General features: G+C 39.9%; 1 protein-coding gene across 1 annotated transcript in view; it reads right to left on the bottom strand.

Annotated features, from left to right (window-relative positions):
• LOC124554834 overlaps positions 1–21,066 on the bottom strand; it is a 1,124,719-nt gene that overhangs the window by 18,465 nt on the left and 1,085,188 nt on the right. Inside the window, exons 19-21 of the mRNA XM_047128497.1 lie at positions 20,186–20,320; positions 19,270–19,429; positions 8,685–8,809 (exon numbers count right to left, since the gene is read on the bottom strand). Coding sequence (XP_046984453.1) covers positions 8,685–8,809; positions 19,270–19,429; positions 20,186–20,320 — 420 coding nt within the window. The remainder of the gene's footprint in view (positions 1–8,684; positions 8,810–19,269; positions 19,430–20,185; positions 20,321–21,066) is intronic.

Here is a 21,066-nt window from a genome sequence, read left to right as displayed (position 1 = left end):
GCACCACTGTGGGGAGCCGGACTTGGGTATCGCAGGGATGTCAACCTCATCCCTTCTGTCCCTAGATCAGTCTGCTGCTGCAGTTGCCCCGGTTGCTGCCCGCAGTGGGGCTGAGCCGTCGCCTGTGGTTGATTGGGAGGTTGTTCCAAGGTGTGGCAGGCAGCGAAAGATGTCCCCGGAGGCTGATCAGAAAGCCTCCCCGGTGCGTCTGACAAACAGGTTTCAGGCACTGTCTCTGGCTGAGCCAGATGCAGCTGCCTGCCCTGTTTCACTGTTTCAGAGGATGATTCTCAGCCTTTAAGCTCCAGGCAATCACAGAGGGTGGGCTTATTGGTAGTTGGGAGCTCCAATGTTAGGCGAGTAATGGGGCCCCTTAGGGATATGGCGGCTAAGGAGGGGAAGAAATCCAGTGTGCACTCCGTGTGCATTCTGGGTGGAGTCATTCCTGATGTGGAAAGGGTCCTTCCGGATGCCATGAAGAGCACAGGGTGCAGCCAGCTGCAGGTGGTGGCACATGTTGGCACTAATGACGTGTGTCGCTTTGGATCTGAGGAAATTCTCTCTATATTCCAGCGGCTATCTGATTTGGTGAAGGCTGCCGGTCTTGCTTACGAGATGAAGGCAGAGCTCACCATCTGCAGCATCGTTGACAGAACCGACTGTGGACCTTTGGTGCAGAGCCGGGTGGAGGGTCTGAATCAGAGGCTCAGACGGTTTTGCGACCATGTTGGCTGCAGATTCCTTGACTTGCGCCATAGAGTGGTGGGGTTTCGGGTTCCACTGAATAGGTCAGGAGTTCACTACACTCAGCTGGCGGGGTAGCGGAGGCTGTGTGACGTGGAATGGGTGGTTTTTTAGGTTAGAAGGCCTCGGGAAGGTACGGGGTGGGCTGCAATCTCAAAGGGTGCATGGCAAATACAGGACGTGCTTGGATCAAGGAACAGTCGGAATTGTAGTTGTGAATTGTTGTAGTTGTGCTGGGAAAGTCCCTGAGCTTCAAGCGCTAATAGAAAGCACAGAAGCTGAAATCGTTGTAGGTACAGAAAGCTGGCTAAAGCCTGAAATAAGTTCTGCAGAAATTTTTACGAAGTCTCAGACGGTGTTCAGGAAAGATAGATTAGGCAGAATTGGTGGTGGAGTGTTTGTGTCTGTCAGTCTTCCGAGATTGTCCTAAATGCTTTCTCTGAAAATTATTTCGAGCAGTTAGTCCATGAACCCACGCAAATTGTAAATGGTTGCGAAAACAAACTTGACCTCTTAGCCACAAACAATCCAGAGCTGATAGAGAGCATCATGACTGATACAGGGATTAGTGATCACAAGATCGTTGTAGCTAGGCTCAATACAGTTTCTTCCAAATCCACCAGAAACAAACGCAAAATAATTTTATTTAAAAATGCGGATAAAGTGTCACTAGAAGCCTTCCTAAGAGACAATCTCCATTCCTTCCAAACTGACTATGCAAATGTAGACGAGATGTGGCTCAAATTCAAAGATATAGTAGCAACAGCAATTGAGAGATTCATACCTCATAAATTGGTAAGAGATGGAACTGATCCCCCCTGGTACGCAAAACAGGTCCGAACGCTGTTGCAGAGGCAACGGAAAAAGCATGCAAAGTTCGGAAGAACGCGAAATCCCGAAGACTGGCTAAAATTTACAGACGCGCGAAATTTGGCGCAGACTTCAATGCGAGATGCCTTTAATAGGTTCCACAACGAAACATTGTCTTGAAATTTGGTAGAAAATCCAAAGAAATTCTGGTCGTATGTAAAGTACACAAGTGGCAAGATGCAGTCAATACCTTCACTGCGCAGTGCTGATGGTACTGTTACCAACGACTGTGCCGCCAAAGCGGAGTTATTGAATGCAGTTTTCCTAAATTCCTTCACCAGGGAAGACGATTGGAATATTCCAGAATTTGAAACACGAACAGCTGCTTGCATGAGTTTCTTAGAAGTAGATACCTTAGGGGTTGCGAAGCAACTCAAATCGCTTGATACTGGCAAGTCTTCAGGTCCAGATTGTATACCGATTAGGTTCCTTTCAGATTACACTGATAAAATAGCTCCCTACTTAGCAATCATATACAACCGCTCGCTCACCGATAGATCTGTACCTACAGATTGGAAAATTGCGCAGGTCGCACCAGTGTTTAAGAAGGGTAGTAGGAGTAATCCATCTAACTACAGACCTATATCATTAATGTCGGTTTGCAGTAGGGTCTTGGAGCATATACTGTATTCAAACATTATGAATCACCTTGAAGGGAACGATCTATTCATACATAATCAGCATGGTTTCAGAAAACATCGTTCTTGTGCAACACAGCTAGCTCTTTATTCGCACAAAGTAATGGCCGCTATCGATAGGGGATCTCAAGTTGATTCCGTATTTCTAGATTTCCGGAAAGCTTTTGACACCGTTCCTCACAAGCGACTTCTAATCAAGCTGCGGGCCTATGGGGTATCATCTCAGTTGTGCGACTGGATTCGTGATTTCCTGTCAGGAAGGTCGTGGTTCGTAGTAATAGATGGCAAATCATCGAGTAAAACTGAAGTGATATCAGGTGTTCCTGGGACCTCTGCTGTTCCTAATCTATATAAATGACCTGGGTGATAATCTGAGCAGTTCTCTTAGGTTGTTCGCAGATGATGCTGTAATTTACCGTCTAGTAAGGTCATCCGAAGACCAGTACCAGTTGCAAAGCGATTTAGAAAAGATTGCTGTATGGTGTGGCAGGTGGCAGTTGATGCTAAATAACGAAAAATGTGAGGTGATCCACATGAGTTCCAAAAGAAATCCGTTGGAATTCGATTACTTGATAAATAGTACAATTCTCAAGGCTGTCAATTCAACTAAGTACCTGGGTGTTAAAATTACAAACAACTTCAGTTGGAAAGACCACATAGATAATATTGTGGGGAAGGCAAGCCGAAGGCTGCGTTTCATTGGCAGGACACTTAGGAGATGCAACAAGTCCACTAAAGAGACAGCTTACACTACACTTGTTCGTCCTCTGTTAGAATATTGCTGTGCTGTGTGGGATCCTTACCAGGTGGGATTGATGGAGGACATCGAAAGGGTGCAAAAAAGGGTAGCTCATTTTGTATTATCACGTAATAGGGGAGAGAGTGTGGCATATATAATACGCGAGTTGGGATGGAAGTCATTACAGCAAAGACGTTTTTCGTTGCGGCGTGATCTATTTACGAAATTTCAGTCACCAATTTTCTCTTCCAAATGCGAAAATATTTTGTTGAGCCCAACCTACATAGGTAGGAATGACCATCAAAATAAAATAAGAGAAATCAGAGCTTGAACAGAAAGGTTTAGGCGTTCGTTTTTCCCGCGTGCTGTTCGGGAGTGGAATGGTAGAGAGATAGTATGATTGTGGTTCGATGAACCCTCTGCCAAGCACTTAAATGTGAATTGCAGAGTAGTCATGTAGATGTAGATGTAGATATCATCTGTCGAGATTTCTCCGAACCGCACGTGAGAAGTGAGATGGTGCGTCATAATGCTGAAACCACATTTCCTGAGGGTCATTAAGTGACACAGCTTCCAAGAATGGGTGTAATACACTCTGTAGGAAGATCAAGTATGCAGGATCAGTCAGTTTGAGTGGAAGGAGGTAAAGCCCAATCACATGACCATCCAGAATACCTGCCCACTCATTAATACCAAACCGGTGCTGATATCTCTGAAGATGCATGGCATGAAGGTTTTTGTCTGCTGAGACATGGCTGTTTTGTGAATTCAGAACACTGTCCCTAGTGAACTTAACATTCATCTGTGAACAGAAACTGAGTGGAAACAGTGGTGTATTGATGCAGCAGTGCAGGAACAATGTGCAGTAGGCAATGCATTGTGGAAAATAAGCTGGACCCGTAGCGTGTACCCTTTGTAAGTGGTACAGATGTAGTTGTTGCTCATGCAAAACATCCCAGATGATACTGTGACTAACAACCATTGAACAAAGTATTGTTCAAATATTCATTGATGACTCATTTTCAACACTGTGCAGTACATTGTCTTCAAATTTAAGCAGGCGGCATTGCTCTGTTTCTCAGAGCTGATGCATAACTTGGACAAAAAGGTTGTGCGATGGTGTGCTACATTGCAGAAAAGATTGGTGATACAGTCAACGAGAAGCTCTTGTGTTATCTTGAGCTTTGCCATACACAAGGAGCATGTGTGTGTATTCCAAAAACCTTGTTTATTCAATTGAAGGCATTGAATAGGTCTCACGACACGGCAGGCATTGAATGACATCAGGTGGCCATGTGACATAGCACGCGTCATCCTGTCTGCCCTATTGCATACCAGGACAAGTAACTCTGTGACTTTTCTCTTTCCATCAGCAGATCTGGACGTGTTACACATCTGAACTGAAACCATCATAGAATGGGAACAGTATGTTTCTGGGCATGGGTTCCCATTCAGAATATTATGTACTCACTCCCCTCTACAAGTCCTAGAATTTTTAATGGGAACTTCTAAACAAGAAACACATCATACTGTGAAATAAAAACAAAAAATAGCAAAAGTAAAGGTAGTCTGAAAGTACACATCTGTGAAATCAATACACTGCTGCTTCACCCTTTGTGGTGTAACATGCTTGTATCATGGTTGGGATGCTTTTCTCAAGTTGGAGAAGTATTGCTACTTAACTCTACTCCTCTCATTCACGGAAGGCCTCTTCCAATCATCTAGTATGCGAAGAGCATTCCTGCATCTACATAAAATGCAAATTTCAACTTGTCCCCAGCATGGTCAATTGGATTCATGTCAGCAGGTACCACAGTCTTTTCCATTTGATAGATTCAAGTCTCCTGGAGGAAGGTGTTCACGAGATGGTCAAGGTATGCCCATTTACTACCATCTTGAAAGATGAATCTATCATGGAAATGTTGATTGCAGGCTGGGTATTAGGTTGGAGAATCTTGTTCAGGCACTACACAGCCCACAAATCACCCTTGATGATGATGAAATGCACCTGACATCTGTACAAGATACTGGCCCAAAACATGACTAACATACTTTCCTACTGAACCCATAGAACTGAATGCTTGAGATATGTATTTGTACCTGACCACTTCCATATTCTTCTGCTATGATCAAAAGATGTGAGAGAAATCCTGCATTTGTTGGTGAAGAGAACCTTACATCATTGATCTAGATTTCACTTCAAATGTTCCCTTTCATATCTTCTTTGTATATCATTGTGCTGGGAGATTTGTATTACTTTTTGTAATGAAGGTCTGAAGGCCAAATTAATCATTTGTAGATAGAGCATACTGAATGAGTTGACGCAGCCCTCCCCGTTACATTATAATTCTGCTACATTCTTCCTGGGGTGCCTATGAACCCCAATTTGTATGTGGTGGTCATCAGCTAGTATTGTCAACTGCCAGTGACTACTGTGAGACAGATCTTCAATGTTTTGTTGCTAGCAATAGTGGCCCAATGTTTGAAAGAGGTCACTGTAGTGTCTATCAATTCAGCAGGTGACTTCTTGTGCTGCCAACCTTTCTTGCCATAAAGTGACAATGCACTCATGGTCTAAGTTTGAAATGACACTTTAAGCCATGTTGGTAGACTGAACTGGGTACAGAACTTACTTATATTCCCCCCCCCCCCCCCCCCCCTCATGACTGGCACTGACAACACAAGTTTATATTTACCTCCATGACACACGTGCCTGTACATGGGAATTTCCTGTGGTGAAAAGTGTATTGAGAAAGAGGTTTTTAATGTTAAAAAATACAAACTCTATATGTCATGAAGTGATGCAGATAATTTTCAAACAGTTTATGTATTTATGTTTTCTTGTGTGTGTGTGTGTGTGTGTGTGTGTGCGTGTGTGTGTGCGTGTGCGTGTGTGTGCGTGTGCGTGTGCGTGTGTGTGTGTGTGTGTGTGTGTGTGTGTGTGTGCGCGAGCGCGTGCGTGCATGTATGCATGTTTGTCAGAGAGAAAAGGAGAGAGAGAGAGAGAGAGAGAGAGAGAGAGAGAGAGAGAGAGAAGCATTGTTGTGTTCAAACAAACCTTCAGTTTCATACTGCTTCAACTTTTAGTTGTTAAATTGTATACAATGATCTGTTGCATGTACAGAATTACTCAAGAGAAGACATAGACACAAACATCAGATAAGCAGTTTTAAAGAAAACATAATACAATCATGTAAATGTAGCAGGTGTTTACAAAACATAATAATACAAGTAGATAGCCCAAAATTTTTTGGTTTTGCAGGGGGTGGACAGAAATATGGAAACATCATGAGAAATGCATGCTTGAGTGTAAACACAGATGCCTGCACCCATGCATTGTTCTCTATATGTTACAAGTGTCAGCTGTGGTCAGAACAGTGTTCTGTGTAGTTGTGAGTCTGTTATGTCAGAGCTCAGTGCATTTGAATCTGAACACATTGTTGGTGCTTGTACGATGGGTGCTTATGGGTGCTTCTGTAATGAAAACAGCAAAAGTGTTTGATGCTTCAAGAGGCACACTATGAAACATACAGGGAAAGCAGAAAAATGTCATCTACTAAGTCACAACTCAGATGACAGTGTGTATTTAGTGATCATGATGGATGGACATTCATGAGGATTGTGATGAAAAATAAGAGGACAACAGCTCCAAAAGTCACTGCAGAAGTGACTGTCACTATCGCAAACCCTGTCAGCAACAAAACAATATGAAGGAAGATCCAGAAGTTGAGAACTGCAGGAGGAGCTGGAGTTTCAAAACTACTCATCACTGATGCAAATGCCAATGAAAGGTAAACATAGTGCCAAAGCCATAAAACCTGGGCAATTGGGCAAAGGAAGAATGTCATTTGGTCTTGTTTCACACTGGCAACTTCTGGTATAGTTTACATCCCAAGAGTGAAAGACGGTGGGGGTTCGGTGAAGATTTGGGCAACCATATCACAGTATTTCATGGGGCCCCATGGTTACTCTGCACTATCACTTACTGCCAAGGATTATGTGACTACTTTGGCTCAACAGATTCATCCTATGGCACAATGTTTGTTCCCTGGTGGTGATGCTGTGTTCCAAGCTGACAGGGCCCTTGATCACGCAGCTCACATTATCCAGGACTGGTTTTGTGAGCACAAGGATGAATTTTTGCATCTCCTCTGGTCACCACAATCACCATATCTCAATATTATTGAGCATTTGTGGTCAGCTTTGGAGAGAGGGGTACACAATCACCATCCACCTTTGTCATCATTAGTTGGACTTGCCACCATTTAGTAGGAAGAATGATATAAGATTTCCTCGAAAACCATATAGAACCTGTACTTATCTATTCTGAGATGTCTGGAAGCTGTTTTGAATGACAAGTTTCCTGCACTATATTAAGCATGGTAATATATTGTGTTTTTGGTGTTTCCATATTTTTGTCCACCCCCTGTAAGTTCAACTGTTTTTGATGTGTGTGTGAAAGCTGATTTAGGTCACCGAAATGACAAAAACTGAACTACTATGCATACCTCCATTCATTATACCGGAAATGATATTGTACAATAATTCTGCACTTACATAAAGTATTTGTTGTACAAAAATAGCTAATAGAAATAATGTATGATTTACACTCTCAGAACTAGTATAGATAAATATTTGAGCAACTAGGGTACTAAAAATTGCTTCCTATTGTGCTTTTTATGAAGCTTTTTGCTAAAAAAATGGCTCTAAGCAGTATGGGACTTAACATCTGAGGTCATCAGTCCCCTAGACTTAGAACTACTTAAACCTAACTAACCTAAGGACTTCACACACATCCATGCCCGAGGCAGGATTCGAACCTGCGACCGTAGCAGCAGCATGGTTCTGGAATGAAGCACCTAGAACCACTCAGCCACAGCGGCCGGCTTTTGCTATCAACAGGCCACATATTGAAAATAGTAACATTTACAAACAGGAATTATGACAGTCTTTGCTACAACTTAAACTTGCAGTGGCAACAAAAGAAGGAAGTTATAGATACGTCAAAATACAGGACCACCTCCACATGGAATTAATAGATGTAAACAGATTCCTTAAGAATGAAAAGAAATAAATTTTGTTTGAGAACTCTGAATGTAACAAAACTGCAAGTGAGTTAATGGCCAGTGTGTAGCCATGTATTTCTTGAGGGAATGCATTATTTTTGCAAATCCATTTAAGTGTTCTAGTTATATCATTGTTTGTACTTCTTGTGCATGTTGTATGCCAAATTTAATGCACTGAACTCGCATTTGGGAAGAATGGCATTCTACCCTGCCCTCCCATCCTGACTGAAGTCTTCCATGGTTTTCCTAAGTTGCTAGGGTGAATGTTGGTATGGTTGCATTAATGCCATGGCCAACTTTCTGATCTATCCTTGGTCTACTGCTATCCTACTTTGTACATGTCTTATCCACGTAATACTTTTTCTGTAATATGTCTGGTGCCCTATACTGTTGTGCTGAATGATCTGAGGAAGTATAAATAAATACCAAAAAATGATCTCCATCACAGAAAGAAGTCATGAATGTAACTCATGGAAAATGGAGATAATGAATCAAAAATGTTATAAATAACAGGGACACTTTAACGTTCAGCTCTTCTGTTAAAGAAATTAATTACAGTCAAATTGCAATGATCTGTTATTACTTGTACACATGAAATGAGTAAATAGTATAGTTAGTGCATAGTACCTGAATCTGCTTCGAGTGATCGTCTGTTACTCTGAATCCTACGTGATCTTCTGCGCAGATCTTCACTCTGCTTCACATCTTTTTCTGTATCTTGCAGCCAGGCTTCAACATTCTGACGCCAGGATCTTTAACAATGAATAAAAGCATGAGTATTTTGTAACTGTGCAGAAAATATTTTTTAATGGCAGAAACATCAGTATTGTATCTTCCTGGATGTTATCTGATGTTTCTGTTTCTAGTAGCACTGAATGAAATACCAGCTTTGAGAAGACTACTGACCAAAGCTTCATAGCAATAATAGGACAAATGAAGAAAGGTAAAAACAACTGTGTATCTCTGAAGATGAGAGATTTGTGTTCTATAACTTTTTTGAAGTAATTCTACTTTGTTATAATATGTATAAATATTACAAAGAAAATAATTAGAATTATGTATGTGGTATAAATGTATGAATCATGCAGTATCAGTGAAGACAATTATGAATTTTAACAAAATGTTTTGAGTGAAATTTGTCATGAACAGTCTATTTCAATTTGAAAATGACAGTGACATTCACAAATACAGATAGTAGGATAAATTATTTTTACTATCTGTCACTAATTACCTAAGGAAGTGAAATATATAACAGACAGCAGAAAAATAATTAAAGATACTTTGAAGTTATTTGTACTAATTAACTCCTGCAGTATCACTGACAGTTTCTTGAATAGAAGTAAATAACTAGCCACTCATCTATAAATGGCCAGTGTAGACCTTTATGAATACTGGTAGGCTATGTGTCCAATTGAGAATATGGCCATCACTGTGAGTGTGCTCAAAGGAAAAATGCAAGTTAATAAGCTGGCCTATCTTGTTCCATTTCTCATTTATGTGCATAAATACTACCCAGGGAACCAACCATATGATTATTGCTACTCATTCTGTTGTTTGTATTTCATCCAGAATTTTCAGTATCATCATAACAACAAACTCAGATAAAGTTAATGGATCCATGAAATTATTTATATACACTCAATATGTTGAAATTATAAACAGTGTGTTTATATTATTACAGACATTATTTAGTAAAAAGATGACATAACTATTACTGTGCTCAGATAAACTTATATGCTCCAACTAATTAGACAGTTGTAATCTCATTTCCAGAATAGATGTATGATGCCTTCAAATTATGCTGACAATTGGTCACTTATTTATCAGTTATATGACTAACTGGGTGTGGATATGCACAAGGAGAAAAAAAAGTATTTTTGTTTAGCTCCCATCATGACCCTGCTATATTCAAGTGTGTGCTAGCACACATGTGAACCACATCCCAAATCCATCCATTCCTCACTCCACTCACACACCTATACAGTTACATTGCCCCAGTGAACTTCATTGTGACTTGTGTCAGCACTGCACCTCTACGGGGGTGAGGGGTTGTGCTGGGTGGAGTGGACAAAGGACAAAGCAGATGATCAGTGGAAGAGAAGTTCGAGTAGGGTCTGTAGGGAGAGGCAGGTGCCAGGTACACAGGATAGGAACGTGACACTGGGGAGCTTGTTTTTTCTGCAGTCAAAGGAAGTTGTGCACAACACCTGAAGAAACAGAGGTGGATTGAGAGGGTGAGATTTACTGCTTCAGTCTCTTATTCATCTCAGTTGGTGTCACATTCCTATACCTCAACATCTCTCATGCCCATGACCTTGCCACTATTGAATGCTACCTCTCCCAAGTTCCTTCTGTCTCCAAACTCACCACCTCACTCCATACACACCTAATTAACTACATCATCACACATAACTACTTCTTCTTCGAGGGGAAGAACCACATGGCATCATCCTATGCCAATCTGTCTATGGCCCATTTAGAGGAAACCTTCCTAGCCACCTAAAATCCCAAATCCATTGACTGATTTAGGTTCATTGGTGGCCTCTTCAGGATATGGACACAGGATCAAGATACACTCTCTGCATTCCTCCACAGCCTCAACATTTTTTCTCCTATTTGCTTCACCTGGTCCTCCTCAACCCTTCCTGGATTTTAATCTCCACAGGTCTGATGACTCCAGTCCAAACCAATGACCATATCAAGTCCATTAACCATTAACAATTCCATCATTTTGATAACTGCCATCCCTTTCACATCAAAAAGTCACTCCCATATGGTGTGGCCATCCATGGATGGTGCATCTACAATGACAACATTAGCTCCCTGCCACTTTCCAAATCTATTCCACATGAGATTTCCCATTTGATATGCACACATGCCTCTAATCCCTCAATCAGTCACAGGAATCAGCTTCATGACCCAGTCTCATTCCACACTGGAACAACTGAATCATATCTTTTGCCAAGGCTTCAACTATTTATCATTGTGACCAGAAAAGAAGAGCATCTTACCCACAATCCTTTCCACCCATCCCAAAGTGGCATTCTACTGCCCATCCAATCTAGACAACATCCTAGTCCATTCTTACATCACACTTACTCCCAGTCCTTTGCCCTTGTGGAAGACACAGATGGTGTACATCCAAATACACTGTAACTTCATTGCATGAACACATATTTGCAATTATGCCATGATTTTCAGATTACACTAATCATTAACATATGTTAATGGAATTTCATAAGATCAGGAAACAATATGGCTGTCATGTAAACAAACACAACTTTTATAGTACTCAGTACACACTGGAGCACTTTATTTGTATAAAGTGGGGAAGGTTAGGGATTGTGGTCAATATATTGTAGTAATTAGAATGGTAACTTGTTTGTGATGAAATCTTACATATTTGTGTAATAACTGTTAAATGGAATTATTATATGAAATTTATCAAAGAAACCCTTTTTGCTTTACAAAACAATTTACTTATAATCTCTTATTTATTCTTGCCGAATATGCTGTCACATTTAAATTAACTTAAACAATGTTGTTCTCATTGTAAATTATGAAAAATTGTGTTTGTAACTATATAAAAGTAATTACACATTGGAATGAATGTATATAAGGGTCACTGTTAGGCCAAAGTATTTAATGCAAGTCATTTGGAGTTCAAGGGAGTACCAGTCAGTGCTGTTGTGAGTTGTAAGTCAGCAATTATTGGAAGAGAAAGCTGTTAATAGAATTAGACCTTATGTAACATGGATGTTAACATTTATTGCAAAAGTGTAAAACCTGTTCCACATCATTTGTACAATTAACAAATATAAAACCAAGGAGTTTCAATGCAAAACAGACTGAAGAAGTGACACAAATCAATATCATCGGCTACATTGACCTATTTATGAACTCCTGCTTCAAAACACTTAAGACATTGCAAAAGTCTCATTTAATTACTTGAGAGAAATGCAATTTGGGACCAAAAATTTATTGTGACACTTTTCGTAAATACATTGCCGGAAAAAAGTTAGTACATCTGGAAAAACGACATCAATTTCGATCCGAAGATAGCATGTGCCACCCGAGAGATAGTAAGTGTACTGATAATGGTTTCAATATCATCTGGCAACAGATAGCTTAATGGAATAGCTACCAGAGTGTCATCTGTGTCTGTTGTTTAACAGGGATTACTCACTGCCAGAAGGCTCAGTGTGGTACAAATGTATGAAGGAAGTAGGTAACCATGCTACAGGGATGCACTCGTGCTTCCTACAGCCAGCTGAGCGAGTTTGTAAGGGGTCAAATTATGGCCCGCCAAGTGGCAAGACGGTCCTTCCAGAGAATTGCCGCACAAGTTGGACACGTGTCAGTTGTGCAATGGTGCTGGTATCAGTGCTCACATGGACATTATTACATTCGTATATGAGATTCTGGATGTCCACATGGCACACATGCCCGACAGGATTGTCGTATTGTAAGGGAAGCAGTGGCAGAGCATACAGCTACTACAGCACAGGTAAGAGGGCATGCAGGCCTAGATGTGTCAATGCAAACTGATGTGAACCAGTTATTAGCAGTTGAACTATGGGCACACATATCTCTAGCCCATCTTCCACTCATGCCACAGCGTCGACATTTGTGGTTCAGCTGGTGCTGTTACAAGATCACTTGGAAGATGGACTGGTGCACTGTGGTCTACAGAAAGCAGATTCTGCCTGCATGCAAGTAATGGTCCTTTGCTCATACGGTGTAGACCTGTCTCATAGAGTGCATTCATTGAAGACACACTGATCTTACCCCAGGCCTTATGGTGTGAGTGCAATAAGCTACAGCTCTTGTTCACCTTTGATATTTCTGGAGGGGACACTAACCAGTGGTATATATATATATATGCAGAATGTTGTTAGACCTGTTCTTTTGTCATTCTTGCAACAGGAAGGTGATGCATTGTTCCAACAGGATTATGCTTGCTGACACACTGCCTGTGGAACTTATTGCGCTCTGCAAGATCTGCAGCAACTTCTCTGGCCAAAACACTCACTGGACTTGTCTCGAATAGGGCACATATTGGATCTGATAGTCGAGAAGTGACTTGTGTGACTTGTCAACCAACAACTCTTACAGAACTACATGGACACGTAGAACAGGTGTGGAATGACATATCCCAGGACAGTGTTCACCACCTGTATGATCAACTGGATGCCAGAGCCTGTGCCTGTGTTGCTGCCTACGGAGGTACACCACATACTTGTATGGGTGTTTCACCATGGGTTAATACCTGGTACGTTTGAACAGCATGTGCTATTGATCTGTAAATGCAATCATTTCATGTACTCCATATGCACTGTTGCAACAATAAATCTTGAGTGAACTGGAAACCTCTAAAAGCATGTTCCATTTTTTTTCTGGCAATGTATATACAGAACAGGAGCATTACAACACCCATCCAGCACATCCCACTCCAGTCTCATAACAGGCTTATCCTGAGGCAGTGCCACCTGTGAAAGCAATTATGTCATACACCAAGGCTGCTGTAACTTCTTCATAGGATTTTATTTGGGGACCAGTCAGCTGCTGTGTGGGGTAGCCGCGTGGTCTAAGGCATCTTGCCATGGTCCGCGCAGCTTCCCCCCATCGGAGGTTCGAGTCCTCCCTCAGGCACGGGTGTGTGTGTCGTCCATAAGTTAGTTTGAGTTAGACTAAGTAGTGTGTAAGCTTAGAGACTTATGACCTCAGCAGTTTCGTCCCAGATTTCCAAAAAAGCAGTCAGCTGCCTACCTGAACAAATGGCAAATGATGAAGTGTCTGAGATCAGAGTTAACCACCCAGTGGCAGGACATGCTGCTGAGCACAATGTGTGTGATTTCATAGCTGCTTGACAACCTGTACCATCTCGATGCTACCCCACAACACCAGATTCTCTGAATTACATAGATGAGAGTTGTCATTGCAACATATCCTCCAATCTCGTAATCCTCCTGTCTTCAATCTCCACTACTCCCTGCCCCATACCCTCTTCCACAACTGTTCCATGACCATAACTCCATTCTTCCTGTGCCATCTTCCTCTATTCTGTCTCTTCCTCCCAATCCACTCCTCCATCTCATAAGCGCTGCACACAATTCTCCTTGCCTGTAACTCGAACGAGCTCACTATTGCCACATTTGTAACCCACCCACTTGCTGCCTCTCCCTCCCAGCCATTAGCAAGCTTCCTCCAATCTTCCCTCCCACTCCTCACCTTCTTCTCCTATTGCACATTCCACTCAACAACCCATCGCTTCAGTCGAGCTGCAGTGCTGGCACAATGTAGTAATTTGGAAGAATGTAACTGTGTAGATGGCAAAGTTCTCAGCCTGGTGTATATACTTATCGACACACCAAACGAATTTGTAACCGTGTAGTCAAATCAACTGTGCCCTAGAACAGAACTCTAAGGAAGTAATAAAAACAGGAGAATTGCAAATAATAGATGCCTGAAGTTTTAAATAACATCATTGTAGAACTTTAAAACTATTGCAGTATCACAGTATCAAGAAGCGACTGATTATCTCACCACAGATATTCAATAAAGATCTGCTCAGCAATTCTGTATGTCACTGGAACAATGTATTAAAAGTGTTGGTAACTATTTTCTTTTCTGATGTCAACTATTATTTCATAATAAAGGAAAAAGTAATGTAAAGAGAGAAGTCATCTCAGTATTTTTTTATCGTTGTTTATATATGAGCACATGATGTCAAAATTAATTGTTATTGATGCAGCAAAAAATAAATGCAACATCATGATATTAAAGCTCAAGTTTTTTGTGGACAGTGGAACAGTTTCATCCCTCAAGGAATAACACGGTGTGCCTCTGTATTATTAACATTGGTGTCAAACTAGTGTTTCAAAGGTTTCTTTTTTTTTTCTGGCAGTGTATATACATGCGCTATCTTGATACTACCCCACAACACCAGATTCTCTGAATTACATAGTGAGAGTTGCTGTAGCAACACATCCTCCAATCTTGTAATCCTCCTGGCTTCAGTCTCCACTACCCCTGCCCCTCCTCCACACCTGTCTCATGACCTTAACTTCATTCTTCCTTTGCCCTCTTCCTCTATTCTGTCTCCCCCTCCCAATCCACTCCTCCATCGCTTTTGCACTGCACACAACTCTTCTTGTGTGTAACCCGAATGCGCTCACTGTTGCTGCATTTGTAACCCACCCACTTGCTGCCTCTCCTTCCCAGCCATAAGAAAGCTTCCCTCAACCTTCCCACCCACAACACCAGATTCCCTGAATTACATAGATGAGAGTTGTAGTAGCAACGCATCCTCCAATCTCGTAATCCTCCTGGCCTCAGTCCCCACTACTACCTGCCCCATACCCTCCTCCACACCTGTTCCATAACATTAAATTTTGACCTTTTGAGCACAATTTTAGAAATTGTGGTGCAGCTCCAAGGTAGGTTAGATAGGACACTGTGGTTAGGTTGAATGCATCATTGTTTGATATTGGGTCAAAACAGCTAAAACTGGTAATGAGATAGATATCTTGAAGTTTGCCATCCTGAACTTAAATAATGGCTGTTAAAGTGCTGTTATATATTACAAATAAATGAGAAGGCGTCTTTAGACAGATGTAAGGAACATAGAATGGGGCAAGAATGTAATAAACAAGGAGGACTCATAAATAATGATGAAGGGAAATAGTCCCTAATATACTGAAATGAAATTAAATTCAAGTCAACAGGAGGTACCAAAATAAGCATACCACAAATCCACAAATGAGAATAGCGACAGTCTTCAGTCTAAAATTTGAAAAAAGAAAAATGTAAAATGAGTGGTAAAGAAGTCTGAGAGGAGCCACAAAAGGCATATGCATACATTATTTCCCAAAGTGAAGACTGTGATAGTTCATCTTTATAAGATAAAATATATACATTTTATGCATACTTTATTACAATAAAACTCATAATTTCATTAATAACAGAGGTGGATTGCCTGCTGTGTGTGTCTGCGAATCTGTACCGTCAAAATCTTTATATTATGTTCAACATCTTTGTGATATCTATCTATTGACAAAATGGTTAGTGTTTATAACAAAAGTCTTGTGACTTTCTTTTTTTGTACTTTTAGTTTAAAGACCTCTAAATGGAAATGTTGTTACTGAAATGGGTTGTATTCTTTTCACATGGATCCCTAACTTTTCCTAATACCTGCTTTAAGAAGTCCATTCCACTTGCTGCCAAAATTGTTTCAGTAAAAAATCACCAGCTGTGTTCATTTTCATTATAGTCTGGGATCACACTGAGTCCTTATAAAAAAGGGTAATGAGTTTCATAGCACTTTCTGCATTTGTATTATTTGTTGAAATTCCTTAGGTCAGTGCTCCAAAAAACAAGGAGAGACAGTCAGGAATGAATATACAAGGAGAGACCTGCAGATAGCCTTGGCCATGGAGGAAAGAATGAGTTCTGCAATACTGAAGTGGTAAGGTCATGTAAAGCAGTGCACCTGACTTAAACTCCATGTCTATATTTGCAGACATAGGTACCAGGAAAATGACTGACTGGGTGGCCTAGGAAGAGGGGGGCAGATGAGGTTAACAAAGATCCCAAGAGGAGGGGAGTAATATGGGATGCAGTGGAGAGAGAAAATATGTACCAGGACAGAAATCAATGGAGGCATACTATTCACAAAGTTTGTACCCAACTAGCTGGAAGGAAGTCAAGATGAAGATGAAGATGATGATGATGATGATTGCGATTGGTAAACAATTATGTGGAAATATCTTGCAATGAGGCATATTAGTTGTGTCATATTTAGCTGGTGGGAGTTGGCAACAAACTCAACTTAGAACTGCTCAAAAGCTACAGGCTTAATAGTGTCTTAAAGTTGTATGAATTTTAGTCTTGCTACAATTATTACTGCTTTAAGATGTAGGTTGCTAGGTGCCTCTCTTCTGTGCTGCTATTCAACTCATCATTTTTTGACTTTAATGTATAATTCAATTGATAATTTGCTCTTGGACCCCGCAAATTACAGTGAAGTAATATGTTGGGCTGTAATAAATGGTCTGTGTGATCATGGTAGTCAGATGACAGCCTTAAGATTTGCCAGCAAAAAAAGCAGGAAATGGTCACACCAAAGTTAAACATGTTAGAACAATAAATACTGAATATACTAGCTTGATTAGATACTGCTTACACCAAAAGCAATGGGAGGATGTCTACCAAGCAGACACAATGCGAAGTTCAATTCATTCCTGAATGTATTTCTCAATCATTCTGAAGCCTGCTTCCCCAAAAGTCAGATTGAAATCAAACCAACTGGTAGTGAAAGGAAAGGGTTGTTAAGAACTGACATTAAAATATGATGTGCCAAAGAAACTGCAAAAAATCATAAAATTACTTAAAACTTCCCAATCCTCTGGATATGATGGTGTATCAAGTAGGACTTTGAAATGATGTGCAGACTTAATCAGTCACATATTGTGCTATTTGTGTAACCAGTCAATGAAAACTGGGGTGTTTCCAGATAGACTAAAACATGTAATAGTAATGCCAATCCACAAAATGGAGCAAGGACTGTAATAGTCAACTATCGACCCATCTCTCTGCTGCCAGCACTTTCAAAGGCACTTGAGAGAATAGTGTATGATAGGACTTATAGCCATACTATACAAAATAGCTTATTGCCACCTATACAGTTTGGCTTTCATAAGGGATTCTTGACAGAGAGAGCCATATTCAGCATACCAGATATAATTCCACATGGTATCCAATGGGAATCTTTTGTGATCTTGCTAAGGCATTCACATGAAATGAAAAATATGGACTCTTCCTGATTTTGATTCATGAACCACTGATTTTGTTAATCTACTTTAATGATCTACCAATTACAATTAATGACAGAGAAAAAACAGACATGTTGACTGATGATACAAGTATCCTTATCAAAGGTTACAACTCCAGAATGTAAGATACAGCCCTGACAGTCACTAAGTAAGTACACAAATGGTTCACAGCAAACAGCCTAATCCTAAATTTTCCAAAAAACTAATATATTACAGTTTCAGAGAGCAAATAAAAAACTTTAGGTTCCTGAACTAGATATTAACAATCAAAAAATTCATGAAACCACATATACAAAATTCTTGAGCATCCAGATAGATAGTCAGCTAAAATTCTAACATGTGTGCCAAAAAAAGGCCAAACACATCACTGTGTACAGAAAATTAGCAAGTCAAACAATAAAGTAAAAACTACATGGAACATCATAAAAAATGAGACAAATGGAAAATTCTCTGGTGATGGTAGAGACGAGAATATTTAAAAAGTTGCAGTCTCAACTTTCAATATACTTTTTCTCACTATACCTGAAAAAACAGGGACTCATAATAAACGATTTCCCACAAGCAGACTGGTCTTTAAATATGTCTGCTTGTGTCTGTATATGTGTGGATGGATATGTGTGTGTGTGCGAGTGTATACCCGTCCTTTTTTCCCCCTAAGGTAAGTCTTTCCACTCCCGGGATTGGAATGACTCCTTACCCTCTCCCTTAAAACCCACATCCTTTCGTCTTTCCCTCTCCTTCCCTCTTTCCTGATGAGGCAACTGTTTGTTGCGAAAGCTTGAATTTTGTGTGTATGTTTGTGTTTGTTTGTGTGTCTGTCGACCTGCCAGCACTTTCATTTGGTAATTCACATCATCTTTGTTTTTAGATATATATTTCCTACGTGGAATGTTTCCCTCTATTATAACCATATTTATTTATTTATTTAGCCATCCACAGACATTTTAAAATGTATGGATATTATATTATGTCATTAGGGTAAAAATGTGAACTTTCATTTATTTTACTATTTTAATCATTCACTAAAATTTATGCCAGTAAACCGCAGGTTTTAAGAAGTAATCAGTTGTTCTTAGGAAATAAGTAAAATAGTATATATGTGATATACAAAATGTTTGTCTAATACCATATTATTTCACTTGACTTATCCTATATTACTAATATTCTACTTCTCCAATATGTAATCAACAGGAACAAATAAAAATCTAATTAGAACAAATCAAATCAAACTGCAGATATTTTAACCTATCTGTTGACCAACAACTGTTGCAATAGTGCCCTCATGCATCATACTTTCAGTCATATGGTACTGCAACCTTTTGTTATTAACAGTCTTTCTATCATTAAAGAAACAAAACTGAAGAGTTTTTAATACATACTTAGGCTTTGTTTCTGCTTCTGTATTAGGCACAAGTGGTTTGCTCTCTACCAATGGTGAGGGAGAGCTGGGACGTTCTCGGTTTTCGCCAGAGAAATCTGCACTTAGTAACTCCGGTCGTTTTCTTCCCCCTCCTCGTGCCCTTCGAGCCCATGATCGATCTGAAAAAATTGTAGAGTATATTTATTGAAATAAAAATGACAATTTACAGTTTACACAATCAAAGGAAAATTCAGTTAGGAAACTAATAGATTATGAGACTGGCCAATAACTCACTTATAATTTATTAAAATTTATATTTGCTGTATGCACAAAAATGGTTACTATTGAACTCTGTATTCATCTTAGCATAGACAGAGGTGTATGTTGTGACCAAAGAACTTAAGTTGATTGTCTCATTGTTTCTGTGCCTCTTGGTGTTTAGCCAGACTTATAAACCTAGATTTCTTACAATATTATGGAAAGGATAGATTGTCAGTCACCATATAGCAGAGATGTTGGGTCACAGACAGGCAAAACCAAAAGGCTACTAAACACATAAGCTATCATCCAGAAGGTCTTTTTGTTGTACCTGTCTGTGACTCAATATCTCCCTGGTCAACAGCATCTATCCATTTCGTAATATTGTTGTTATTCCCTTGTGGATTTTGCATTGTTTGATTCGACCTACAGTTCTGTAATTCCTTCCATGATGAACAAACAGAAAATTTACAATAATCAACAATTATGCTAATGGAAGCAAATATGCTTTATTTGAGATGAAAGATCCACTGAATGTAAAACAAAGATATTGTATTATAATGAACCATGTTATATTTCATGTCATTTTAAATTGACACAAGTTGCAATACATTAATAGATCACCAAATGAAGGTGGATAACAGTCCCCCTGGTGCCTAGTTTCGCTCATAATTTACCTAAACTTCCCCATGATTTTCTTTCACGTGAGCCATCATGGCCAGATGCTCTGAGGAAGTCCATAAGGTTTGAGTCATCTTCTTCAGAGGGAACTCGGCTTCTCCTGCGCCGTAGGCTCCCATTTGGAGTAATATCTATAAGAGATAAATACTTTTACAAGCTGTAATTTATAAGGTAATAACATACATCATCATACAATTTAAGGTTTTATGATCAGTGTTTACTTAAGTTAAAACGTACAGGCTGAGAGGCCAACAGTAGTATACAAAACTAGTCCTTGACAGTTTAACCTCCAAATTGGGAAACATGAACAGCAACAAATGCTTGAGGCATCCTCAGATTTATGGAGCTATAGAGAGGGCATCACCATTCATCATGTGATGCCAAAATACATGGCTGTCTCAGGCTGGCATCATCATTCTCAATTAAATGTGAGTTGGCATAAGGTCAACATCTACATTTTATTTAACTTATCTCCCTCCTATTTTCTGTTAGAACTACCACGGTGTTTGTAAATCTCAATGACCTCTGTATACATGTGTGCATGATAACGAATTGTCTTTGATAAAATCCTAGTCTCACTGAATTCTATTTCATAGTTCCAGTCTTGGAAATTGTATTTTGCTATGGCCAATTTGTCAGTTTGTTACAGGCAGCAATTCCTTTTATGTTTGGCTATGCCAGTGTTAACACATATTTTTGTAGTTCCAATGTATACTTGCCCACAACTACAAAGAATTTTATACCTCAGGTGTCACTAGTGGATGCCTTATATCTTTTATCATTCTCAGGAATTCTTTTCTTTTCTTGGTGAGTCAGAAGATAATTTCAAACCCATACTTGGCCAAAACTGTCCCAGTGCAATCTGTAAGCTTGTTAA

This window comes from Schistocerca americana, chromosome X (genome assembly GCF_021461395.2).
Source record: "Schistocerca americana isolate TAMUIC-IGC-003095 chromosome X, iqSchAmer2.1, whole genome shotgun sequence".
NCBI lineage: Eukaryota > Metazoa > Arthropoda > Insecta > Orthoptera > Acrididae > Schistocerca > Schistocerca americana.
This window is presented reverse-complemented; position numbering and strand designations above follow the sequence as displayed.